This window comes from Exserohilum turcica (genome assembly GCF_000359705.1).
Source record: "Exserohilum turcica Et28A unplaced genomic scaffold SETTUscaffold_6, whole genome shotgun sequence".
Taxonomy (NCBI): domain Eukaryota; kingdom Fungi; phylum Ascomycota; class Dothideomycetes; order Pleosporales; family Pleosporaceae; genus Exserohilum; species Exserohilum turcicum.
Genome location: NW_007360277.1, coordinates 719,438 through 744,380, shown reverse-complemented (window position 1 = coordinate 744,380; position 24,943 = coordinate 719,438). Strand labels below are relative to the sequence as shown.

The following is a 24,943-nucleotide window of genomic DNA, read 5'->3' as shown; positions in this document are numbered from 1 at the left end:
TTCTGGCTCCTGCGCCAAGCCCTAACGTCATTGCCACGAGAGGGGTGACGTGCATCTGAACTGGTCGGAGCATCCTCACAACCTCACACACCCACGCGTGACGACACATTCACCTTGGCTTGCAACATCAATCTCCACAATAACAACCAGGCTTGTGCCATGTTCAATGATTTGCATTGTTCGGCTGCAGCAGCTCCATCCCAACTCCGTTGAGCCAGCTTGATCTCAAGTGTTGCTCTTTGCTCCGAACCCTTTAGCTATACCCTAGTACAATTTTCTCCCGAAGTGCCAGAGAAGAAAACTCGAGTCCGAGCTGAAAAACAAACAGACAAACAAACATCTTTTTGAGTTTATCCCTCCCTTGCGGATATAAACGCCTCGCGACTGAGCACGTAAACTTAACCAATGGACCCGTAAAAAGAGAGGATGCAAGAGGAGAGGAACAAGAAACGAGACTGTCATAATACAAAATCTGAGGCCCTATCAAGCGTATCAAAGAAACATGCTTTTCCGTGCCATCAGCCAACTCAAAAGATACGGGGAGAAAGAGAAATCGTACCCTTGCCCTACCCATTCATCATCATCATAGGACCTGACCACGTCCTTTTCAGCCACGCCCCCATTTCTCCCAATTATGATTATATGAGAGACGGCGTCTAGTGCTGTCCGTAGTTTCCGCCCCAACCTCCGCGGTTGTAGCTGTTGCCGTATCCTCCAAATCCGCCGTAGTTGCCATAGCCGCTCTGTTGGTGGCTGGCAGATGTCTGGTGTCCTAGGCCACCGAGACCACCGTATCCGCTGTTGCCAAGGTGGCTGGGGTAGCCGCCGTAGCCCTGCTGCGCGTGCTGAGGTCCACCTTGTCCAGGCGTGCTCTGGTTAGCCGACCCTGGGCGGCCAGGCTGCGCTCCAAGAGCAGAAGGGCTTGGTCCCCCGCTCTTGTAGTCACTCGACGGCTTCAGGGCATCGTCACCGAGTCCTTGTCCGCTCTGTTGGCCATAAGAGCTCTGGTGGAAGTTTCCTGGTCGAGTAAAGGTGTCGGGGATGGCACCAAATCCAGCTGCTCCAGCAGTCGCACTAGGGTTCTGAGATGCGCCCGAAGCTGAACGGCCATAGTCGCTGAAGCCACCAGCCACGCCGCTCCCACGGTCATGCAGAGAGGATGCACCGAAGCCTCCAGCGTTGGCCGGGGAAGACGAATGCTGGTCAAACGAGGCCTGGGGTGACATGCCGTAGTGGTGGGGCTGACCATATATGCCCTTTCCAAACGATCCGTAGCCGGCTGCTCCTTGACCGTAACCTCCGAATTGGTTCATGTAGTTGGCATAGTATGGGCTGCCGTAGTAGGGGTGGTTGTAAGGGTAGCCCGCGCCATGTCCATGCTGGGCGTGCTGGCCTTGTGCGCCGTGGCCCTGGCTAGCCATAGCTGCTGGGTTAGGAGTGTTATGTCCACTGTTCTGTGCGTCGCCGTATCGGCTCTGAGACTATTTTCTTCGTTAGTATAGGCAAAATACATTATAAAGCTTTGACTCAAGTAGGATTACGTACCTGTGGGATCTGACTCTGAGCATAAGCTGAGTCGTTGGGTCCAGAGCCAAACGCACTGCCGGTGCGCTGTTGCGCGGAGCCGGCTTCTTGCTGGGTTTGTGCAATCGGCTGACCGTAACTGCCATAGTAGTTTTGGTACTGCGCACGTTGTTCGGCTGTGAGGTACGAAGGGTAGTTGTCTGGGGCAGATGAGAAAGCACCAGGCTGCGACGGTGCTTGGCTTTGCTGACCAGCGTAATCGTATCCAGGGGTCTGCGAGTGGTTCGACTGTGGGATTTGTTGGCCGAATGGATCATACGGCTTCTGGGGCGGGGCAGAGGCTTCTGTTTGGGCGCCTGGCTGACCATATCTAGCAAACTGGTTGTAAGGTTGGTTTGACTGGGAGCCTTGGTTCTGCATCGCCTGTGACATGAGCGGGTTCGAGGGTGATTGCTGCAGAGCAGGCTGGTTTTGGGGAGCAGGGGGTAGTCCTGGGGCCTGCTTCGGTGTAGGAGCGGCCTCCTGCTGTTGCGCCTCCGCTTGTGGGGGTGCCTGGCGTGGGGCGGGAGGAAGCGAAGCCCTGGGCTGAGCAACAGGGGAGTGCTGTGGTGGTTGGGTCCTAGTCTCCGCCTCTTCTCTGTCCTCATCGACATCTGGATCTGGTCCATCACCCAAGCCCATGCTTCCAAACTGGACAGCGGCCCTGTCTACGGCGTGGTTTCCAGGCATGACTACTGCCTCCTGTTGCTCCACCAACTTCCTCTGGTAGCTTGCACTGCGGTGCGGGGTTCCTGAAGTCGCCTTCATTGCGGTCGTCTGGAATCCTCCAATGGCGGGGCGGCCGATAGGTGCTTGCGTCGGCCCATTCAATGGGGTCGCAACAGCACTTCCAATGTCCTTTGAGCTTGCAACAGTGCTGAAAGCCGTCTCTGTAGGTGGCGGGTGCGATTCGTCGGGAAGATGCTCGACGTTCTCTTGTGTCAATTGGTCTCCAGATGGGGTCAAATTGATATCGGGCGTAGCCACCTCGATGGGTTTGTCTGGCGTCTTCTTGGGCGTGTCGTTCGTGGTGGGTGGCGGCGTTTCGATGACCGTGTCTGCAGCGGGAGGGGGTATGGGTTCTTCATCGGCCGGCACAGCTGGCTCTTCAGGAACATCATTCGTCGGCGGTCCGTCGGGTACTTGCGCAGGCACTTCGGGTGCGACAGCGGGGGCAGGCTTCGGGGCCGGTTTGGGCACTGCAGGCGCGGGCTTGGGCGCCGCGAACATGCTGGCCCAAGTCTTCTTTGCGGCCTCGACGACAGGCTTGATGACCTCTGGAGTCGCTTCGGGCGCGTGCGCAGTCGTCTCGTCGTGCTTGGTGTCGTTGGACTCTTCTGCAACGGCGTTTGTGTCCCATGCAGAGGACTCGTTCGTCGGGACTGATCCAGCAGCCGTACGAGGTCCAGCGGCAGCCCCTCCTCGGCCGCCTCGAATGCCACCACGGCCACGATCGGTGCCTCTTCCACCACGGCCTCCGCGAGCGCTATCGACACCACGGCGGGCCCCGTCAGGGCGACCACGCAGACTGGAGGTACCATCGGCCGGGAGGATGTTCTCCTTTGCCTTGGAGCGGGACCTGTCCTTGACCTTCTTCGGGACTTCTGAGAATTGAGAGACGGCGCCTGTACGCTGTTAGCACGCTGCTGTTCCGTGATGCACGTGCTGCCACCCGCGAGCGCAGGGCAGGGTGGCGCAGGGCAGGGTGTTCTCACCCTCACTGATCTTCTCGATGGTGGTTTGCAGGTCTCCATCAGATTCTTCGATTGCGAGCACGAGATCGGCATCGGTCCATTCAGGAAACAGTTCCTTCAGTGTGGGTAGCTGTGAGTTGTAGCGCTTCTTCAGCTCTCCAAGCTCGCCTTGGTCTGCCGATGTGTCAATGGTCGAGGATGCGCTGTCGCCGTTTGTTTTCCTTGGGCCTCGAGTGCCGTATGATCCCCTGCCGCCGCGGGCAGAGGTCCTGCCTCGTGCAGGCCGAGATGGTGCTTCAGACATGGAATCTGTGTGGTGTGTGGGTAAGCCGCGAGGGACTTAGGTGTGTGTGAATGTGGGCGGGTTTGGTGGACGTGCGTGGTGATGATGTAGAGGGAGGTAAAGTTGGGGAAAGCTAGACGGCAAGCGACCACGTCGGCTTGGCACTAGAGGCTCCAATGGCGCAGGACGCGGCAGGGTCGCGTGGGCTGGGGGCTTGAGAGGGCTGTGTGGTATGCAGAGGTGAGGGGAGTGCTGAGAGGCGATTGATCTACGAATAGTTTGGGCGTATTGCTCCAGCCTGCCGTGCTGAGCGCGCGTCTAGGCCGTCACGTGCGCTCCAGAGGCGCCCTGCTCCCGCCGCCCATGGCTGCTTGGCCCGCCGCTCGTCATCGCCTCACTCGACCACCTGCTCGACTCGTCGACGCCTGACTGCGCCGCCATGCAGTCCGCCGCCGGAAAACGCGTCCTGAGCACCCTCGCCTCCAAGCTCCACCCGCAGCTCCCGCTCTCGCCCAGAGAGAGCCAGCAGCTACTGTCGTTGCTGACCCAGTCGTTCCGCGCCCACCTCGACCGTGAACACCCCGTGAACACCCCCGAGACCAGCCAGAGGGGCCCTTCGCGCCAGCTGCTGATTGGCAGCGGGCAACGCAACCCCTCGCCGAGCCGTGCGATAGCGTCGTCGTATGCCTCGACCACGCAGCATCTCGACTCCATCCTGAACAACCCACTGTTTGCAGTGAAGCCCCGCCGGAGAGGGTCAGAGTCGGCGGCAGTCGATGTGCTGAGAGACCCGGTTGCATGGTTCGTCAACGAGATAGCGTTAGGCTCCGCCGACCTGCAGAAGGCGGCTATATGTCTCGAGGTACTCGAGAAGACGACGGGCCAAAGCAAGACACAACTCAAAGATGGAGTCACGCCGGCAAATGTGCTTTCGGAGTGGCTGAGGACTAGCGGCCTGGACACCTCGAAGCAGTTCCTGGACATGTGCATGTCAAAATCAGGCAATGGCAGCAGATTCCTGGACCGACTGGTGGCTTTGCAGTTGGCCGAGGGCGAGAGCACCGCACCATGGCGCTGGTTCCTGCGATCAAACGAGCAGCGAGTGAAAGAAACGGGCCTGGACGCTTCAAGGGTGACCAAGTTCAGGCAGCAGCTTTTAGAAAAGATGGTTTCGATTGAAGCAAACGCAGGCTTGAACAGGGGCCTTGCTGTCTTCATGCAAGCCTTCCGCTTTACAGAAAATGCCGGCCATGAGTCGGCGTACGGCATGTTGAGGACTGCTGGCGGTCGTCTTGTCAACCGCATCATCTCGAGCCAGGACCGGTCCATCGACGCCGAGCTATACCAATCCTTTTCGTCTTCATCGCAACGATGGCTCGGCAGCTGGAGTCGAGCAGTCGAAGCGATGCTATCACTACACGACCCTTCAGCGAGCAGTCCCATTCCAGGACTTTGGTTTATTCAGGACCCGGCTGGCGCCGCTACCTTTGCACAGTCGTCGCGAAGCCGGCGGCATTTCCTGGTCCAGCTGTGCTTGGGAGTGGCAAGACAGCTTCTAGAGCAAGAAAAGTTTGCGGAGGCCCAAGCAGTCATGGAATTCACCAAGAAGCACTTTGCCGACATTGTGCTACCCAAACCCGCGGCCTTGGAGCAGCAAGCATCGGAGCCGTGGAGCGTGCGCAGGGAGAGGCAGAATTTGGAGTTGCTGGATGGGCTGATACCGACGTGAGCATGTGTGGCAAAAGTAAAATTGAACTAAGTACATGGCCGTTATGTGCAAAGAGCATACGCCGTTGCCCGTACCGTTTGTGTGCAGAGCTTGCAGAAGGCATTTTGGCAGACCCTGACGACGGGCGACCCATGGTAGTGCACTGGCACCAGGCACCGTGGTTCGGGCGTGCGGGGAAGCGCCTGGCACTGTACACACCGCAATGTCATGTCATGGCGTCGTCACATCACGATGATCGCAGCATGGAGATGAGGCAATTACAGTTGTGAAAGTGAATTCTGCTCTCTAGGAGCTATTCTATATTCGTCTTGGATAGACGTTAATTTTTTTTCCCCTCCTAGTGTACGTAGGTATCGCTTAAAACAAACACAAGCCATGTCATCATGATCGTCGTGGTAATGTCGTGTGGCCCCACTTGCCCTACGCCTTGAGCTCACCACTGTCCGTCTCTTCCGGCCAGACGTTGTAGCCAAACGTGTCCTTCATGTTGACAAAGCGCGTGTGTCTGCCCCGGGCCACGTCGTCGACGGCCTCAAAGTCTTCCTTGCTCAGCTCGGGGATGAGCCAGTTGCTCTCGATGCGCTTGGGCGTGGAGCTCTTGGGCAGGACGACGTAGCCGCGCTGGAGGCCCCATGCAAGCAGGACCTGGGCGAGGTCGTAGCCGCTGCGCTGGGCAACCTCGTTGAGCTTTGCGTTTGTGCGCACCTTTTCGCCGGTGCTGGGGACCTGGTTCTGGGAGCCGAGGGGCGAGTAGGCGGCGACCAAGATGTCGTGGTCCTGGCAGAACTTGATCAGGTCCGCGTTGGGGAGGAAGGGGTGCACCTCGACTTGGTTGACCATGGGCTTGACCTTGGCGAAGGCGAGCAGCTTCTTGAGGCCGTCAATGGTCCAGTTGGACACGCCAATCGACTTGGCCTTGCCCGACTCGTAGAGTTCCTCCATGGCGCGCCACGTGGGCTCGGGGTTCTCGGTAAGGTCCTTCTTGACGACGTACTTGCCGTCGGGGCCCAGCTTGGGCATGTGGTTGGCGTCGCTCTCGGCGGCAACGGGCCAGTGGACGAGGAAGAGGTCGATGTAGTCCATGCCCAGCTTGGCCAGGCTGCTGTTGAAGCTCCACTTGACCTCGTCGGGCTCGTGGAGGTGGTTCCATACTTTTGTGCAGATGAAGAGGTCCTTGCGGGTGACGCTGGGGTTCTCCTTGAGGAAGTCGCGCACGGCGTCGCCGACCTCCTCCTCGTTCTGGTAGAACCACGCGCAGTCGAGGTGGCGGTAGCCCGTCTTGAGCGCCGTCGTGACGGCCGCGTACGTCTCGCCGGACGCGCCCTCGCTGGCAAAGGTGCCGAAGCCGACGGCGGGGATGGTGACGCCGTTGGAGAGCGTGAACGTCTTCTGGTTGGCAAGGGGAGCCATGGTTGCGGTGTGTGGAATGCAGAGAAGAAGAAGAGGAAGGTTGTGTGCCTGGGTGTGATGCAATTGATGAGGTGTGTGAGAGGTTGAGGGATTGGTCTTGTGGCCGAGTGCAGCAGCGCGTCGCAGGACTGCCAGGCTACATATATCGAGCGTCTCTTGGTTGGTCTGAAATTTCTGTGCCCTTGCGCGCGCCCCCTCCCCCTCTGTCATCATGGCACGGCGCCCGTCAGCCTCCTCTCGCGCGCCCAGGAACCGCCGCATCCCCGCCGAGCCGCGACCTCAGCTCAGGCAGCGGCGCGCCAGGGACCGATCGCGGAGGCATTTCGCAGCCATCGGTGCCGTGCGGAAAAAAAACTCGACAATAGTGCCATGCATCCGTTTCACAAGCACATGGGATGGGAGCTGAGGCGTGGGCAGTTGTTGGCAGCCATGACGTCGCCGGTGGATCTCCAGGGTCCACTGCGCCGGCGGGGGGGCGCCAGGGGAGGGCAGTTTTGCCGACCGTGGCAGTGGCCGCGAGGGCGAGGGCGGACAATGTGTAGAGAGGCGTCTGGTCGGCATGGTGGGCCGGTGTAATTGCTGGTACATAGTACATACATGGTACATACATGGCGACCTGCTAGTGTACATGACAAACACCCCTACGTACGCACCGAGGGGAGGCATGGCATGCACCGCGCTCGCCGGGTGCGGCTCTGCGGTCCCTCAGCCACTCGTTTAGCCTGGCGCCGCCCTAATTCGGCGACGCGCGCTTACCTGAGCTGTTGCGCCCCCACCTCTCCTCCGTCACTGCAATCCGCCTGCTGCACCTCGCGCTGCCATCACTATGCATCCTCGTTGCGCTCGTCGCAGCTACGTCTATCATTCCCACAAGTCTGCTCGCTCCCCATGCACGCCAGTCGCTATCCACCGGCGGTGAGCCGCTGCTGCCTCTTCCGGCCGCGCTCTGCGTCGGCCTACCTGGGACGCTGAGGCTCTGCGCTAAGCTTTCACCCCCATCGGCAAGGCCTATACAACCATGTCGCGACGCCTTGTGGCGACTCACGTCTCGCGAAACCCTATCAGTCCCCAGTTTTCGGCGATACTCCGGCAGTGACGCTATCCGGTTCTCATTCTCTGGCCTGGCAAACTCGTCCTCTAGCGCTGCCCTGCACGGTCGTCGTTGTATCCCGATGATGTCGTACTGTGGGTACCGAGATACTTGTTGAACCCTTTGGAGTGCCAACCTGTGCTTGGTGTCCCGGTCTAACCCGGGATAGCGACAGACTCTGTAGGAGAGACTGGCGAATGACGATGGCCTGCGCCCTCCAGCACGCCCACGACCTGTCCTCTGTTGACGGCCATGGCGATGATATATAGCCCCTCCCCCAGGACCCTGATGCCATCCACTCACTACCACACCTCTCCACATCTTCACACACTCACATACACTTTCTGCCGTGTGAAGCCTGTTTCCACTTGATACCTCCTTTTCACCTCTCTCTCTCTCTCTCACACACACACACACACAATCTGCCAATATGCCTCCCGCGGCCTTTGAAGACCAGGAGTTGGCTGAGACCCCCGTTCCTCAGACCAAGTCCAACACCACTCAATCTTCCTCCAACTTTGCTGTTGGAGGCTCTGGCGCTGAGCTTGCCATTCCCGGCGATGTTCACGAAGATGGTACCGCCAACACTGTCGAGGTTCCAGCAACCCGCAGCGCCATGGCCGACACTACCAACTACATGCACAACCTTTCCCTCTCGCCTTCGATGAAGGAGAGGAGAGGATCCCGCAACTCTTTCGGTACCTCGCTGCCCATTCCCCGTTCCAAGAGGCAGTCAAGGCTGTCCTCTGTCCACTACCCCGATGGCCCAGGCGCTGCCAAGCGCCCTGGAATGCCCTCCATCCAGCCATCCCGCGACATCATCGCCGCCCAGCTCCAGGACCTGGCTGGTGAGAAGGTTCGTGCCGCCAAGGACATGGCCTTTGTCTTTGACATTGACGGTGTCCTTGTCCACGGTGACCGTCTCATCCCCGAGGGTCAGCGTGTCCTCGAAATCTTGAACGGAGACAACGAGCTCGGCATCAAGATCCCCCACATCTTCCTTACCAACGGCTCTGGTAAGCCTGAGCAGGCCCGTGTCGAACAACTGTCCAAGATCCTCCACAACCCCATCTCCACCGAGCAGTTCATCCAGTCGCACACCCCCATGTGTGCCCTGGCTGAGTACTACAAGACGGTTCTCGTTGTTGGTGGTGAGGGCTACAAGTGCCGTGAGGTCGCTGAGCAGTACGGTTTCCAGGACATTGTTGTCCCCAACGACATTGTTGCCTGGGACCCTACCATTGCTCCCTACCGTGTCTTCACCGAGGAGGAGCGCAAGACCTCCCGCCCTCGCGACTTCAGCAAGACCAACATCGAAGCCATCATGGTCTTCTCCGACAGCCGTGACTACGCTACCGACATCCAAATCATCATGGACCTTCTCCAGTCCGAGAACGGCCGTTTCGGAACCAGGGCCAAGGACCCCGTCTCCCAGCGCATCCCCATCTACTTCTCCCAGGGTGACATGCTCTGCCCCACCGAGCACCCCTTCCCCCGCATGTCCCAGGGTGCCTTCCGTATCGGCCTTGAGGCCATGTACAAGTCGCTCACTGGCGTGGAGCTCGAGCGTGTTGTCTACGGTAAGCCTGAATTGGCTACCTACAAGTACGCCGACGAGGTCATTGCCAGCTGGATGGAGACGATCCACAACGAGGAGAAGCTGCCTGCTCACATCTACATGATTGGTGACAACCCAGCCTCCGACATCATTGGTGGTAACATGTACGGCTGGAACACGTGCTTGGTCCGCACTGGTGTCTTCCAGGGTGGCGACAACGACGAGAACAACCCAGCCTCTTTTGGTGTCTTTAAGAATGTCCTCGACGCTGTTCAGACTGCCATGAAGAAGGAGCTTGGCGACGAGTTCCAGTTCAAGTTTGACGAGAAGATCAACCCTGTCATGCAGGAGGGTGGTGTCTCTGCCATTGCTTAGAGTGACCAACTCTGCAATATTGAGACACAAGAATTTCCTATGTTGCATTTCTACGGCGTTTTGTGTGTTTTTTTGGGGCCCGATATATCCTGCATAGCGTATCGCTTGCATTATAGATTCACGACTTCTCTTCTCTTTAAACCATACGAGAATGTCCAAAGACTCTTGTTATTTAGATTGGATAGTTCTTTACGAATTCCAAAAGTCTCTATTCTAGAACCATTTTGCTTGCCTGTTGTGGTTGCTGCTTCACGTGACATGCCATCGTGCCTACTCCTCATCGCCAAACCCCACCAATGCCTGCTTCAACCTCAACTCCCTAACTTCTCCATCCGCTTCCCACGACGCCTTGCAATCATACCTACCCTCGAGTCGAACCCAGATATCCCACAGCAGGTAACGCGCAAGCAGCCTACTCTGGTACAGCGCAAACTTTGCATTGCGTGGACTAATTTCGTCATCCTGACATTGCACCTTGTCCCCCTCATTTGCATCCGACAGCGTAATCTTGCGCGGTGACGTCTGGGGCGCCTGCACACTGCTGCTGCTGCTGCTGCTTCGATGCTCGCCGCGGTGGGGCCAGCCACCAGCTTGGCCGTCACCCTCAGGTGATGTGGCCCTAGTTGGCGTGAAGACGTCCCACATCACGACTCCATCGACGATGGGCGTCGACCCAGCCACAGGTGCAGCATAGTCGTCGTGCCACTGGCCCGTTGCGCCAAACCCGGCCTTGACGTACAAGCTCCACTGCAGGGAGAAGCCCAGATTGCGATAGGAACCAGCCTGAAACCATGACAACAAATTAGTCTCCTTCATATATCTTGGATGATAATACTCGTGCGTCACACCGGGTGGGAGCGGTCAAGATGGATTTTCACCATCCCAGGCAAAGAAGCAACCATATACCAAGCACTTACGATGATCTTGTTATCTAGCCTCCTCACGGTCAACACGTTTCCGCCCTTTCGGCCCTCAACTTCTCGCTTGTAGACGAATTCCCGGACGCCCGGATCCAGAAACGCGGCTACGCACTCGCTGCTCGTGTGGCTCAGTATCGTGGCTACAGCGTCGCAGAGGCGTGGATTCGCCGCACGCAACACGGGGTCTTGGGTGTTGAAGTAGCCAGCAAGGTCGATGACGTGCATGTTCCTGGGCGAGGGGACACTGCTGTTGCGGAAGATTCGTGAGCCATTGACAAAGCACGCGCTCATGACTTCGTCGCATATGTCGCCAGAGGGACACGTGTGGTAGGTATTCTGCAGCATGGCAAGCTTATCGCGCAGCAGCTCCTCTTCTCTTAGCGCTTCTTCCCTGGCTCTTTTGGTCGGCGATGACGGTAGCAGGCATGTTATTGTGTCTGTGAAACGGGAGAAGGTACTGCGCCTTTTCGGTGGGCTAATGTTACTGTACTGCGCGGGGTCTTTGAAGGACGCGATAAAGGTGCACGTGACACGAGAGGCGTCTAGGTCGGCCCATTCTTCCTCTGAGGGCTCCCAGAGGGGAGCGCCTGCGAAAGGAGATGGCTGGTGTAGATTCGCCAGTTTGCGTGTTGTGAGATGTTGACGTTGACTGATGTAGGTTATCCTAAAGGGTTGTATGAGACAGCTAAAAAGAGTACAAGGCCGAAGACTGTAAAATGATTGGGTTTGCTATTGAAGTCTGAGGTTGAGAGTGACCTTGCCAGTAAAGTGCGTCGTTGGTCGTGTGCGCTGTCATATGTTGGAGGTGAAACCAACTGGTGGTGACGGCATGTTTGAGATTTGTTTGCAGATTGAGCTCCCAAGTTGATTGTCCGTTTGCCGGTCCAAACAGTATTCCAATGCACAGTGGCCCTGCACAAATCTGCTTGTTGCCAAACTTCCCTACGCTGCCCCGGCGCTATATTTGTCATGGTAATGTGGGCGTCGAATTAGTCAAAAGTTAATAAGACGGAGCGAGCAGCAGCAGCAAGATCAGAGTACGAGGCTGATAGAATCTCGATTAGCAGCGGCATAACAAGCTTTCGGGGTAAAGGAGGCATCGTGCTAGTGCGTGGGTCGCTACCGCTAGGCGCGTCACAGAACTCGCGACAGTGAGATCGAACCGAGTATGGAATACAGACTTGCCAAGCATTTGCCATGCTGATGGGAAAGCGGAAAGGGTATGTTGTGCGGACAAATCTATCTGCTAGCCAGGTCATACAACCAGCCGGAAAGAGAAAAGGACATCACCTGGGCGACATTAGCTTCCAAATACGCCTCAGAGTCTCGTACTGAACCCAGATAACAGCCACGAAGCGTCACGGCCAGCCCAGGGACATTTGGGAGTTGGTAGTCTTCGATTCATTCACGGAGAGCCCAGACTTTTTGACATCAGTCGTGATCGCGTCTCCCATGTATCTGCCACATTCTCCGCAGCGCTGCAAGAACACTACGCCATCATATTTTCCATCCCCGAAAAGTCCGTACAGATGCCCATAGCTTTCGCAAAGAACTCCGGTAACCGAATGAAATGCCGCTTCCCTTTCCCCGATAGTGATTGCGCTTATCGCAGGCGCCTAGCCTCACGTTCGGACTCGAGCAGGCAGAGAATGTCGTTCTCGCGGACTAAGGTCATGGGTCAGCTACTACCACAGCGGCGGCAAGCAGGCAGGTGAGCGTACCTGGGCCCTTGACGTTACGGATGATGGAGCGGGTCTGGTCGTCCATGAACTCGACACGGCACTGGGTGACACCACCACGGGAGCCTGTAGGGACCATTGTCAGCCTGGAAATTCTCTCACTCTGGCCATGCTATTCTTCCAACGCGTCGGCTGCAGCAAATTTCGGGAAAGTTCGCGTACCGGTTCGGCCAAGGACACGGGTGACCTTGACGAGCTTGACGGGAGCCTTTGCGGAATCCATTATGTGCGGTTGTAGATTTCGACGGGTGTCGGTCGTTCGGTGGGCGGAAGAGCTGGATTGGGCGTCGGGATGGAGTTGTCGCTGTCGATGAGGCACTCGGAGTGATCGTGGGCAGGCAAAATCTAAGCGAAGGCTAGAGCTGCAGGGGTGGTAGGCGCGCTCGGACCACCCAGCATCACTCCATGGCACCTCTTGCTCCTTCCCCCTCGACACATGAGGGACGACAGCATCTCTTGTTATTATCTACGAAACACTCGGACTCAGCATCCAAATTCCTGTTCTTTCAATCTTGCGACCATGTCAAGAACAGGATGAACACACCAAACTCACTGGATTCGTTTATACTATGGATCAAAGGTACTGGTGACCTAAATACGAAAAGAGGTCAGCATTCGGCTCTTAGATCTCGAAACACCCATTGCACAATCAAGCCCTCCAGGCTGACAAGACATTTCCCAAGCCATGGATCAATAAAGCAAGACAGGAATCTTCAAGACATGATTATTATTTAGTTCACACGTCAATCATAAACGCTCAGGCCCCCGTTCCCTCCTTCCAAAAGTCACCGAGCCACTCATACGGCTCCTCGGGAACATACTGGTTCAGGATCTCTCCCTCAAACTCGGTGATGTGGTCGCGCGTCAGATTATACAACGCGTATTTTTCATCAGGCCCAGTTCCAACAGTGTACGGAACCGTCTGGACATTGTTTCCAATCTCCTTGTCGACGTAGCGCTCAACGTCAGCAACCTGCGAGTCCTTGATACGGTATTCGTCACCGTAGTTTGGAGATATCTGTGGAAACATTAGTAAAAATGTCGAAGAGAAGGACTCATTCACCTACTATGCCCATTCTTGTTCCGTTCACAGCAATGACGTCCTGGATGGTGACATTGCGCTTCGCCTGGTTCAGACAGTTTCCGCAGGATTGGTAAAAGGTACCAAAGTTTTCGGCGAAGAAACCAGTGATGTTTACCTTTCCTCCTAGCGAGTTGTCCTGGAAGATCTTGTCGGTTGCATTGCGTGCACCTCCACCAATGACGCGCAGCTGCGTGTTGAGGCCCTTGGACGTCAAGGCGTCTTCGCAGACATCTTCCCACCACACTTGGAGAGAAGTTAGCTTCATTACGCTCAGCGTCATGAGCTGGTCTTACCATTCTCAACCCATGCGTCACCGAGAGCATGTATACCCTCACTCTGGTGTTTTCCAATCACTACGTTCCTGATGGTAGCCCCAGGAAGCAAATTGAACACGGCATCTGCGTCGGTTCCTTCGGCCTGCTCGCTGCAGCTGCCCTCTGGACGCTCATATCGCTTCATCTTTCCATCAAACACCTGGCCAGGTAGGATATACATAGCCTCCTCGAGCACGACAGTCTCAGTTGGAACAGGAAACTTTGTGACCGGAAACGGGAATCTTGGAGGAGGACGCACCCCGAGATCACCTTGCGTCGAGTCGGTACTGCCTTGGGGTCCATCGCCATTCTGACGGCGGATGACTGCTGCTGTAGCAATCACAGGCAGAAGAGGAATAATGACAGAAGCGGAAAGCTTCATTTTAGTGGTTGCAGTTGAAGTGGGATACCAGTTGAACTCTTGAGAGGACTGCTATGGCTCAGTCCAAGTTGCAGTAGTGCAAAAGATGCTGCACTGCTCGTGCAATCGCGCCGATTATATACCTTTCATCACGCCCGCACGCCCAGCAAACAGTATCTTCAAAATGCTCGTCACGCATACGTCCTACACGCGATTCCGCATTCGATTTTAACTAGAACCCTTTCTGGTATACTATGTAGTTGGTCCAAGCGAGGCTGCCCTATGGACTACCCGGCGCCACAGCTTTCCAAGCCAGCGGAAGAACATGGATTCAAATTGTTTCCGTGAATAGCGAGGCTGTATTGGTGTTGCAAGATACTTGGCGCAGCTTGACCGATCGTACCCCAAGATATCAGGTGCGCCGCCAAGTCCATATCGCCCGAGTTCGCACTCGGTGGTATTTTCTCCACGAATCATCTAGGTACTTGGCTGCTTGTTTCCCCAGCCTCAAAGTTCTTGTGTACCCCACAAATTCAGTAGTATTCATGCCGGACAGAAGGGCCTTGCAATTCAGGTTCTGCCTATGTGGAGATGGCTTCAATCTCGAGCCCAGGTGACCGCGGCCGCGGTTCGCTACCCACTTTAACTGGATGAAACGAACGCCTCTATACGATCGGATTAAACACAAAGCAAAACACACAATACCGGCTGATCGTTACTAACTTGGATTAGACGACCCTTGGTAACATGGCAAAAACTTGGCCTCTATCATTCTATCGCAATCGTCTCTCAAACCCAGCTTTCAGTCATTTCTTTTAATCCCTTCTCGAGGCTATCCCATCCCGCCCCCTTGACCCACGTCAGCAATTCCTCTGCTCTTTTGTTTGGAATCTCCATCTTGTCTACACCCAATCCCTCGATAGGGTCCGGAAACTTCCTTTCAGGATACAACTTTCGCCAGATGTCCAGCATCTTGTTGTAGTCCCAAGGCTCTGCAAATGCAAATAGGCGTTCGGAACCCACATCCTTATAAATCAGTGCAGAAACATGCACCAATGCACAGTCGACAGGATGGACATACCATTGTGGACCGGCAAATGTGGCGAACATTTCGAGGTGCTGGCCCAACCATGCCTGGCGGGCCAAATTGATGGTTGAGGGGTATCCCTGATGCTCAGGAATGAGAACGGCACCGAGGTTCATGTTGGGGAGCTTTGACAATCAGTGCTGTTGGGGTCAAACTCTTTGGATGTCTTGCTTACAACAAAAACCAAGACAAAGTCTGGTTTGTTCTCTTGCATCCACTCGCGCATCGCCTTTTCAGTCTCCACCTTCATGGCGGCGTAGCTATACAGCCCCGGTGTGTTTGGATCTTTCCTCAGAGTCTGCAGTGCTTCGTCGTTGTACGCATTCTCGTCGATTGACATCTCTACATCGGGATGGGGAAAAGTTGCCGCAACGGACGAAGAAGTGAAGATGAAGCGTTTGCACGAAGGGCTTTTTGCGCAAGCTTTGAGGGCATTTATGGCTCCATTTGCAGCAACCGAAATAGCCTCGTCAACGTCGAGGATGGTGCCCATAGGCGACGCGACCTGGACGAACCCGCCAATATCTGATACGCGAGGCCAATTTAGTTCTGCTGCTCAGCAGCATCGTAGAGAGCGACGTACCTTTGACAACATCATCATAGCATCCCTCAACCGTCATATCCGGCACACCAACGAGCTCGAACTTTGCGTATCTGTGCTTCTCACCAAAGTACTCAACCAGGTACTTGTGCTTCTCAGCGTCTCTCACCACGCCGCGGACATTGTACCCTCTCTTTAGCAGCTGGTCGGCCACATGGCTCCCTACCAGCCCGTTGACCCCCGTCACAACAACAGTAGCATCTGTATCCAGGGCTAGATCAGGCATGGCGCTGTGTGAAGCTACCAGATGCGGTAGAGGCAGTGTTGGTGTCTTCGTGTAAGCAAGCAAGAGGTATGTACTTTTATTTTCCCGTACAATGTCGAATCTTCGGTTGGCCAGGCCAGAAAAAAAATCACCAGGTGAGAGTGTTCGGATGGATTTCAGCAAGGCTATGGAGCAGATTTAAATACGCATTGGTAAAGATATGCTGGCGTCGCACAGCATTAGCTTTGATTGGAAACGCGGGGTCAGCCAGTATGCTCCGGGATTGCATGTTGTGCTTACGGATGAGATGTACCTGTGCACGTTGCATTTATCCTATCGAGGCAACAGAGCTCGATTTGGTACGATCCAAACATGTCGGGCGTCTGTAATGGAGGGCTTGTGGTTCGCATGAGCTACGTACATGGCGTATTTGGCGGCGGGTGATTCGTCGATCCAAAGGCGTTCACGAAGGGATGTATGCAGCCAGAAGGCACGGCATGCGGCTACAGCACAATGCTAGTGGGAAATTGCCTTGCGATTGTTTGAACGTGGTTGGGAATAGAATTGGAGACAAAAGGCATACAGCAGCTGTATCTGATTGATGCCACGTGATTGAACGTTTGCACAGGAAACCGAGGTAAGTGAGACTTGCGATTCAGTGGAGTAACTGCAGAAATCTAATCAGTGTCATTGATACTATTTACATGGCTATTGAATCTCACTAAAGGAAGCATGACTGGGTGAGCTTGATGCTTTATATACAGAAAACCCGCACCCAACCTTTCTCAAAACGGGGTTGAACTCTACAAGGGAGATGTCTATATCTATAACTTGGCCTCGCTCTTCTCCATCTCTTGCTGCAGTACCTGTCCGACAGGCCCACCTCGGCTGCCGTCACCTGGCCACTGGTCCTCAGGAACACGTTCAGCGGGCCAATCCCAGCGACCCTTGAAGTCCTCTGGGGTTTGGCCCTGGATACACTCTACAATGCAATCACCAATAATGGGCAAAAACTTGAAGCCATGGCCAGAGCCACCGCTGGCTACAAACAGGCCGCTGTACTTTGGATGGTAAGAAATCAAAAAATCGCCGTTCCTGGTATCCGTGTACCAGCAAATCTTTGATTTGGTAAACGGGCGCGAGGGTGAAGCAATGGTGGGATGGATCGCTTTGAGAAAGTCTCGGCATTGACGCTGTCCCTCTGCTGGAACAACCTGCGTCGGGTCGTCGACACCTGTGTAAGGCAACGAAACTGTAATCGTCTCGCTGGGGTCGTCCGATTCGGGATGTGGAATGGTCGTGGGGTTGAGGTAGCCATGACCGTGGCGCGCCACCTTGAGCAGCTTCTTTGAGGGCGGAATCATGAAAAGACCATGCGAGAGGTTCAAGATGGTCGGGCAGTCACCCAGCTTGGCTTGTTCCTCCTCCGAAATCGGCATGTAGCATATGGCCTGTCCAGTAGCTTTGCAGATGCCCCGTAGGTCTATGAGCGCCGCAGTCCATGCGCCTGCTGCCAGCACTGTCAGGTCCGCCTTCAGCTCGCTTGAGTCGCTCAGACGAACGCCCGACACGGTGTTGGTCTTGTGGTCGATCAACAGCTTCTTCACCTGCTTAGTAACGAACTTGACTCGGTTCAGACTTTCGACTTTTTCCCGCAGCCATATCATGGCGCCCTCGGCATCCGCCCAGCCAGAGCTCCAGTTGATGTATCCGGTACTGCCATTGCCCCACGGGTCCTTGCCCTCAAGGCCGCACACCCTCTGGATATCCTCTGGCGAATTAAGGATCTCGACCTTGTCCGTTCCAATCGCACGAACATTTTCCAGCGACGAAGTCACGTACTTTTGTTCAGGGCCCCAGGCCGTCACGCACAGTCCGACCTCGTGGTAGTGTTCGGTCGCAAAGTCGGTCCGCCAGCGGTTTTGCGCAATGGTAGCGAGGCGGGTGTAGCGTGCGGCAGCATAGTCGGGGCGAATAATGCGCGAGGTATCAATCTGTTTGCTGTTGTTTAAGCTTGCGGTCTTTGTACGTGCAGTCGTATCCATGCACCGAGAGAATTTGCTTCGTAGCGGCTGTGAGGGCTAGACTGAGGCGCTCTACTTACACTCGAGCCATCAGGCGTAGGGAAGGGTTGCCGGTCCACGACAGTGATTGACGTGTTTTTGAACCGTGGGTTTTGACATAGGGAATATGCCGTAGAAAGGCCAAATGCACCGCTTCCGACAATCAGAATGGAAGAAGGAACCTCCGAACTAGCAGAGGGAGACATTGTTAGCAGACTTGAACAAAAGCGCTCATGAGGAAGAAGCAAAATGAGAGATGAAGAAGCAAAGTGAGAAACAAAACAAGCAAAAAAGACCGGTCGCGTACAATCATAATTGTCAAGGTACCGAGCAAGTGCCGCTCGTGGGCCGATATCGTTGCATGGCAGGAGTCGGCTTTGCACGGGTCACAGGCTCGTGGCTTGGACTTGGGGAGCTTGGACGCTGGTACCGACCGCCTGGATCGCGCATGGAAAGATTTGAGCCTCCAGGCCAAACTCTGCTAGCTCCACCGATTGAATATCAACGACCGTCCTTGCACACTGCCCCGGCACACGATCGCACGCCATGGCAAAGCTACCCAAGCCCCCCAAATCGTTTCCTGTAAAATCTACGATACCGACGAAGCCCGCAACACCACTGCTTAGGCGCATGCCCCGAGCGCAGCCGACTGCTGAGCATCTGCTACGAGTACCCGAGAACCAGACGCCCGAGCAAGCAGCGAAGAGAGTGTGGGCGGCACGTCCACGGTTGTCGGATCTGCAGCGGTTATCGGACGAGGAGTTGAAGTCGGCACACCACCAGGCTAAGCTGCGAAGATGGAGACAATGGCCCATGTTTGGCATTGGCATGATTGCGTTTGGCATGGGCACATATGCAGCTATGCTCTGGACGTCGCTGACTCATGATGCGGACCTGAAGGATTTGCCAGCGGATCTCTCTGATCGGTTTGACAAGGAGGCCGAGGGCTACGACGAGAAAGTAGATACATCGGAGACGCTGCTCTTTCTGACTGGAAAGCGCAAGAAGCTCACGGCCAGGGCAAGGGGACACGTGCTGGAGGTAGCAGTGGGCACAGGAAGGAACATAGCCTACTACAAGACGAAGCAATGCGCCACGGTGACGCTGCTCGACGCGAGCGGGCCGATGCTCGAAGTTGCAAGGCGAAAATGGAATGACACACACAAGGAATACTTTAGCCGCGTCTTCTTCAAGCAACAATCGGCCATAGACCCAATCACGCCTCCCTACGGTGCACAGGACGGATACGACACGGTGCTGCAGACTATGGGGCTATGCTCGACGCCAGAGCCAGTGAAGCTACTGCAGAACCTAGAGGCGTGCACCAACGAAGACGGACAGATACTGCTTTTGGAGCATGGAAAGTCGCACTACGAGTGGCTGGACAAGATTCTGGACAAGACGGCGCCCGCACATGCGAACGAGCACGGCTGCTGGTGGAACAAAGACATTGGCAAGATTGTCGAAGAAAGCGGGCTGGAGGTTGTCGAGATGAAGCGCTACAACTTGGGCACAACGTGGTGGCTCCAGCTGAAGCCGAGAAAGGGCATACGGCAGCAGCGGACCGAGACGCTTGCAGGCGGGCAACCGCTCGCCGCGCAAGCCGGGTCCGCAATTGGGCAGAAGCCATGGTGGTGGTGGTGGAGTTGAAAAACTCATCGTCTCAGCATCGGTCTCACGTCCCCACCCCGCATTATTGGGTGTGGGGGCATGCACTATTATGAGATACAGACATGTGCACCGGGCATGCTAAGATTGGGTTGTGCAAGGGGCTCGGAGCCATGGCAGCGAGCGTGCGAGCCTGCAAGACAGCCATGTCGTGCTGGGAGTGACGTAGAGTTTGGACGTTGCTCGGATGGAGGGGGGGGGGCACGACCCGATGTGGTGATGCCGACACGACGACCATTGTTACTTCTGGGGAGGAGGGGGGTGGGAGGGGGTACCCAACAGAAGGTGAAGCGAGATCTGCGGTCGGGATCATGGGCAATGCACACAGGATCGCGTCACTACTCTCCGAGCGCGTGGCGGCTCGCCCAAACTTTGGCAGTGCCTTATCACCAGGCCACGACGTGGGGTTTCGCGTGTGCGTGGCCCACGGGGGGATGAGGATTGGGATGTGACATGTCAGTGTCGTCGAGCGAGGACAGGCGGGCAGGCGTCGTGTCGTCAGCGTGGTGCCGGGCGCGGGCGTGGGTGGCGGGCAGACGACAGTTTATCTGGCATGCTGGACGGGCGTGTGGGAAGAAGCAAACAAACATGCGTCTTCACCGTCTTTCACAGGCTGCCAACTTCCTCATCCAGGCCACACTTCGTCTGGGGAAGCTAGGTAGCGCATCCGCGAAACTGTTTGCCCCCAGGCCAGCGACGGCGCCAGACCTTCCAGTTCCCCACAAAAGGTGACGCTGTTGCTGCACATGCAGACGGGGCCTGGCTGCAGCCGGCTAGCCGCATGCGGCCAAGGACGGCTGCACAGCCCATGTCGCATCATCGGGCGGCATGGCAACTCGCGTGCGCAGTGCCTCGCGATGCCGGGCGGGCTTTTGGCCGCCCACCAGCCCTACGCCGGGCCCCCGGGCAGCGGCGGGGCTCGTACGAGCGGCGGGCGGCGAGCAGCGAGGGCGCGCCATGTCGAGCAGCGAGGGCGGGGCGTGCCTGGCAGCTGGCCGCTGGCTGCGCGGGCAGGGCGGCGAGTGGTGGGGTCGTGGTTGCCGAGGACTGGCCGCAGCGCGCCAGGCAAAAGTTCCGTCAAAGAAAAATTCGAGAAAAAGTGTGCTCACCGCCCTGGCCCCCCCCTGCACTGTGGGCAGAGCTAGGCCCGCTTTTGCAGCTAGACGAAACCTGTGGACAGGGATGCGCGCGCTGCTGCTCCCAGATGATATGCGCGCAGCATCAGATCATGGCAAAGCGTCCAACCAGTCGTGGCGTGGCCGTTGGGCTGCCCAGAGAGGCGCATCGCTCGAGGCGGTCAGCTGGCGGGACAACTGTGACGACCCGCCGCCGTGCAGGCGGTTGACACTCACACTCGCGCACACTCACACGCACACTCACACGCACACTCACGCTGCTGCTGCCGCTGCCGCTGCTGCTGGCGGAAAAGCCGTCTCAGGGCAGGCGGCCACGACCACGACTGCCACACACGCACGGCCCCCGGCGCTCCAGCGGCTAGCACGCTTTCCCCCAAGCGTCACCCAGCCCGGCCCACTTCTCTCGTGCCCGGCGCAAGATGCAAAGAGATCCAAGCTTGACACACAACAAGAGGGGCAACTCATCAACGCCAAATAACGGGATTGGCTGTCACCGCCATGCCCGTACGAGACGTTGGAGCTGGCCGCCGGTCAAGCCACGCCCTGAGGCCGCCCCGGCGACTACTTGCTTTTGGAGTCGTCCATGTAATGTACCGGGTGGTGCAAGCGGCCGGCCACGGCATCTTGATAGCACTGGCAGCCTGCAACGCTCTAGCCCCCTGGCCAACAAAGCAAAAACGGGCTCTAAAAGTAGTATGTTGTCATAACCAGCCCAGCCTGAGCATCCCTGGGTACCTTTGCCTTCACCCTACCACTGTGCACGGTCGCTTGCCGGAGCCTAGTCGCTCCTTCTTCACCCACTGCTCCACCACGCCCTCCGACCTTTCCCTCGTCACATCCCCTCTTCCCACCACCCCCCTCGAACTCCATCAGGGACCATTGTCCATTGCCCACTCCCCCGTCCCCCTTTAGCCGTCTCTCTTCTCTCCCTCGCTGTCTTTACTTTGCTGTGCCCTTGCCGCAACACTTGGCTGTGTTGCTTGCACCATCTGCCTGCGTCGAGAGAGGCAAACCAGGTCGTCGCCGCCCACTTACGTACTCGCTGCCTTCAGGAGGCAACAGCCTGCGTAGCTGCAACGAGACGGGTGCCACTCGCCGTCCCTCACCACCACCACCACCACCATCGCCACTACGCCCACGCCCACCAACAAGCATCTCCCCCCCCCAAAACAATCGGGCGCCCTCTCGACGCCAACCCTGCAGTGCAGACAGAAGCGTCGCACCCTACCTTGCATCTTTCGGCGGCAGCCTTGGTGGCATAGGCTGCAGTGCATCCCTACCGGACCAATCGACATCCCTGAGCATTCTCGCCGTAACAAAGCACTTTTTGGCTGCACACCCATTACCCAGCCCTAATAATATACCTATTCTCCCTTGGAAGGCTGACTTTGTCTTCTTTCCCCCCCACCACCACCTGCGCCACTGTTGCGACTGCGTCGCTGCGACAAAATGCCCTACAACACTCGCCGCAAGTCGCTGTCGCTGCCGTCACTCGGCATCCAGCTACCGGGAGCGCCCCGATCCACACGCTCACCGCCTTCGACAAGCGACGGCCAGCACGTCGCGAAGAAACAGAAACGCTCACACTCGGGCTCGCTTTCATCGGCGCTTGCATCACCACCACGGCCATCGGCGCTGCGTATTGATGAGCACCGACCCAAAAGCTCAGGCCGTGTGGCAGACACCCCGCCACCGTCACCAGGCGGCGAGTCTGGCAACGCAAAGATAGACACCCAAGGCATCGACGACGAGATTGTTGTCGGCGTCATTGAGCAGCTCGAAAAGACTGGCAATCGTCCTCACCTGCTCAAGGAGCTCGCGTTGGTTCTGTCACCCATCATCCCCATTGTCGAGAGGTACGTACACCCCCACCATCCCCCCCCCCTTTGGGCTTCAACCTTGGCTCATAATTACTTATGCTGACGTGCACTAGCTCGGCCAATCCAGCCGCCATCATCTCGTCCCGCTTAGCGACATACCTCAAGCGCAATTGGACCGCCCTGTCGAGATGTCCCCTCGACAAGAAACTGGTAGGCACGCATCCAAAGCGTGTCTACTACTTCTTGTCGACGCGCCCACACCAGCCTATCCCTGCCGATGGGGGTAATGTCCCCGTGGCCCCGCGTATCGTTACGCCGTCGCTTTCGTCTGCTACGTCGGAAGAAGAAGACATGGACGCAAGGTCTCGAGACCGCATGTCGCCGTCGCCAGAGCTAGATCTCTCCGACTACGACAGCAACGCAAGCGACCCCTTTTCCAACCACACTCACCCGCCTACGAGTGCCAATATTTCACACAACCGCCGCGCTCAGTCGCCACCATTGGAAAAGGACGAGCGTGAGTTTACGCAGACGGCGTCGTTTCTTCAACAACGCCGAATGAGCCAAGAAGCGGAGCGTGCGCGGTCTGCCAGCGCCTCTGCCGAACCCAGGCAAAGCAGCGACGTCAAGATGGAGGAAGTGGCCGTGTCGGTCGAGGAGACAATAGAGAGCGCCGCCCGCAAGGACTCGGAAGCGGCGGCAGCCCTCTTTGGCCCCATGGACCAGGTGGTCAGCTTCCACGGCGCGCTTTCGCCAAGCAGCCCAGGGCTAAAACCCACGCTCCACATCGACATGGCGCCGCCGTCGCTCAAGCGCAAAGAGATAAAACTCGAGTTTGACGACGACTGGGTCATGCGGAGCCCGGAGCTCATTGACGTGGACGAGCTCGACGATCTTTTTGGGGGCTACTAAGCCCGTGGGCCTGGCGGGGCCTTGTCTCAGCACACGATGTTTACGATTCTCTTGGGGCATGTTGTCTTCACTATTTGGACTATATCTATTGTATTCTCAGCTCATTGTCGTTTTGTCACAGGGTACGTCCTAGATGGATCTGTTCTGCCGCTCGTGGTGTGGGTTTTACACTCTAGGGATGTTGGGCTTGTCGCACGGAGTTCTTGAGATGTGGGTGTCTAGGAAGGAATTCTGTACGATATTGGGCGCAGAGTGTACTTGTTGCGATGGGCGCTTAGGGGTCTGGCCGATGGGCTGGACGGCTGCTTGGCGCAGGCATGGGCGGACCGGAGAAGCGTTGGCGAACATCTGGCACTGTTGCAGCCGGGCGGGCGCGACAGCACATGGACTGCAAGAAACTGTGGACTGCTGCTATATATAAAAGCTCTCGAAATTGGAAAAAACAGTTGATATGCTTTATATACATGTGTATCTGGCGTGTTTGTGGGCGCGTGGGCGCACACCGTCTGGTCTTGTCTTGTCTCGTCTGGTCTGGCCTGGTGGATGCAGGCGTGAGTGCAGTCGCCATGGACCTAGTGTGGCGGACTGGGCGGGCCCTTAGATCCACGTCCTTACCGCTCGCTCACCGCCCGAGCAGACTGTATGCCTTTCTGCACCCAAGACCAGGACTAAGACACACGCCTGGCATTGGTCTCATGCACAACAGGCTGGAAAATTGGGCCTTGACCGGCTGGCGATACCTGCGCCCAATGCGTGCTCCCTCGCGCCCAGGCCGCTGTGCCGCCCCAGTCCCAGAGGGGAAGCGGGCTTGCGATTGGTAGTGCGTGCTGGAGAAGTTGCGGTCGAGGGCTATGTGCTGGAGACCCGCCTCACTTTGACCCCAAGAGCACATCCACGCACACCCGCACACCCGCACACACACGCAAACACACGCCGGCAAATGTCGCACACGCCAATTCTCTGCCTGTCTCTCCGCGTGTTTTTGCAAAGCTCCACGACAACTCTCCCTCTTGCGCAATCGCCTGTTCGCAGAGAAGGGGCTGGGTAAGCGAGTCCAATGACTTGGGCACCCCAGCCTACAGCAAAGCTTTGAAGCCGACGCCCAACCTCACGCAAACGTAACAGTGCGCAGTGCGCGGCGCGGCGCGACACGTCCGCCGCCGTCATCTTTCGCAGATTGACTCTTCCCCAAACTCTCCCTCGCTCTACGCTCCTCGGTGTGCCCTGCATCAAAGTGCTTGCTGCAGGTTCCGTTGACTACTGCTGCCGTTCCAGACTCTCTTCCTCGCTTACCCGCGTCGGACCAATTCTGGAGACTTGGGACGAAAAAA

The 24,943-nt window shown here is 56.9% G+C and overlaps 12 protein-coding genes across 12 annotated transcripts; 5 read left to right on the top strand and 7 right to left on the bottom strand.

Moving 5' to 3' along the window:
- Positions 1-156: 156 nt before the first annotated feature.
- Positions 157-3,591, bottom strand: SETTUDRAFT_180886 (uncharacterized protein). The gene is made up of 3 exons (XM_008031511.1): positions 3,279-3,591; positions 1,546-3,188; positions 157-1,481 (listed from the first exon to the last, which is right to left on the bottom strand). The coding sequence occupies exons 1-3, from the start codon at positions 3,559-3,561 to the stop codon at positions 657-659; spliced, it is 2,751 nt and encodes a 916-aa protein (XP_008029702.1). The 5' UTR covers positions 3,562-3,591; the 3' UTR covers positions 157-656.
- A 388-nt stretch (positions 3,592-3,979) lies between these two features.
- SETTUDRAFT_96737 (uncharacterized protein) lies at positions 3,980-5,269 on the top strand (the record flags this gene model as incomplete). Its single annotated transcript, XM_008031510.1, has 1 exon — positions 3,980-5,269. One exon carries the CDS (start codon positions 3,980-3,982, stop codon positions 5,267-5,269), a length of 1,290 nt encoding a protein of 429 aa, XP_008029701.1.
- A 420-nt stretch (positions 5,270-5,689) lies between these two features.
- Positions 5,690-6,679, bottom strand: SETTUDRAFT_96658 (uncharacterized protein; the record flags this gene model as incomplete). The annotated part of the gene is made up of 1 exon (XM_008031509.1): positions 5,690-6,679. One exon carries the CDS (start codon positions 6,677-6,679, stop codon positions 5,690-5,692), a length of 990 nt encoding a protein of 329 aa, XP_008029700.1.
- Positions 6,680-8,199: 1,520 nt separating this feature from the next.
- Positions 8,200-9,702, top strand: SETTUDRAFT_96690 (uncharacterized protein; the record flags this gene model as incomplete). The annotated part of the gene is made up of 1 exon (XM_008031508.1): positions 8,200-9,702. The coding sequence occupies one exon, from the start codon at positions 8,200-8,202 to the stop codon at positions 9,700-9,702; it is 1,503 nt and encodes a 500-aa protein (XP_008029699.1).
- Positions 9,703-9,972: 270 nt separating this feature from the next.
- SETTUDRAFT_95466 (uncharacterized protein) lies at positions 9,973-10,982 on the bottom strand (the record flags this gene model as incomplete). Its single annotated transcript, XM_008031507.1, has 2 exons — positions 9,973-10,485; positions 10,620-10,982. Coding segments are annotated over 2 exons (876 nt in total), but the record flags the coding sequence as incomplete, so codon positions are not given.
- Positions 10,983-11,796: 814 nt separating this feature from the next.
- Positions 11,797-12,674, bottom strand: SETTUDRAFT_165088 (uncharacterized protein). The gene is made up of 3 exons (XM_008031506.1): positions 12,524-12,674; positions 12,344-12,427; positions 11,797-12,287 (listed from the first exon to the last, which is right to left on the bottom strand). The coding sequence occupies exons 1-3, from the start codon at positions 12,582-12,584 to the stop codon at positions 12,226-12,228; spliced, it is 207 nt and encodes a 68-aa protein (XP_008029697.1). The 5' UTR covers positions 12,585-12,674; the 3' UTR covers positions 11,797-12,225.
- Positions 12,675-13,118: 444 nt separating this feature from the next.
- Positions 13,119-14,141, bottom strand: SETTUDRAFT_96499 (polysaccharide lyase family 3 protein; the record flags this gene model as incomplete). Its single annotated transcript, XM_008031505.1, has 3 exons — positions 13,119-13,379; positions 13,429-13,688; positions 13,739-14,141. The coding sequence occupies 3 exons, from the start codon at positions 14,139-14,141 to the stop codon at positions 13,119-13,121; spliced, it is 924 nt and encodes a 307-aa protein (XP_008029696.1).
- A 743-nt stretch (positions 14,142-14,884) lies between these two features.
- Positions 14,885-16,132, bottom strand: SETTUDRAFT_165087 (uncharacterized protein). The gene is made up of 3 exons (XM_008031504.1): positions 15,791-16,132; positions 15,383-15,732; positions 14,885-15,332 (listed from the first exon to the last, which is right to left on the bottom strand). The coding sequence occupies exons 1-3, from the start codon at positions 16,032-16,034 to the stop codon at positions 14,910-14,912; spliced, it is 1,017 nt and encodes a 338-aa protein (XP_008029695.1). The 5' UTR covers positions 16,035-16,132; the 3' UTR covers positions 14,885-14,909.
- A 594-nt stretch (positions 16,133-16,726) lies between these two features.
- Positions 16,727-18,282, bottom strand: SETTUDRAFT_140824 (uncharacterized protein; the record flags this gene model as incomplete). The annotated part of the gene is made up of 2 exons (XM_008031503.1): positions 16,727-18,007; positions 18,118-18,282. 2 exons carry the CDS (start codon positions 18,280-18,282, stop codon positions 16,838-16,840), a joined length of 1,335 nt encoding a protein of 444 aa, XP_008029694.1. The 3' UTR covers positions 16,727-16,837.
- Positions 18,283-18,622: 340 nt separating this feature from the next.
- SETTUDRAFT_95386 (uncharacterized protein) lies at positions 18,623-19,726 on the top strand (the record flags this gene model as incomplete). Its single annotated transcript, XM_008031502.1, has 1 exon — positions 18,623-19,726. The coding sequence occupies one exon, from the start codon at positions 18,623-18,625 to the stop codon at positions 19,724-19,726; it is 1,104 nt and encodes a 367-aa protein (XP_008029693.1).
- A 975-nt stretch (positions 19,727-20,701) lies between these two features.
- SETTUDRAFT_34154 (uncharacterized protein) lies at positions 20,702-21,358 on the top strand (the record flags this gene model as incomplete). The annotated part of the gene is made up of 1 exon (XM_008031242.1): positions 20,702-21,358. The coding sequence occupies one exon, from the start codon at positions 20,702-20,704 to the stop codon at positions 21,356-21,358; it is 657 nt and encodes a 218-aa protein (XP_008029433.1).
- Positions 21,359-22,069: 711 nt separating this feature from the next.
- On the top strand, positions 22,070-24,049 carry SETTUDRAFT_140818 (uncharacterized protein). The gene is made up of 2 exons (XM_008031501.1): positions 22,070-22,736; positions 22,814-24,049. Exons 1-2 carry the CDS (start codon positions 22,330-22,332, stop codon positions 23,610-23,612), a joined length of 1,206 nt encoding a protein of 401 aa, XP_008029692.1. The 5' UTR covers positions 22,070-22,329; the 3' UTR covers positions 23,613-24,049.
- Positions 24,050-24,943: the final 894 nt, after the last annotated feature.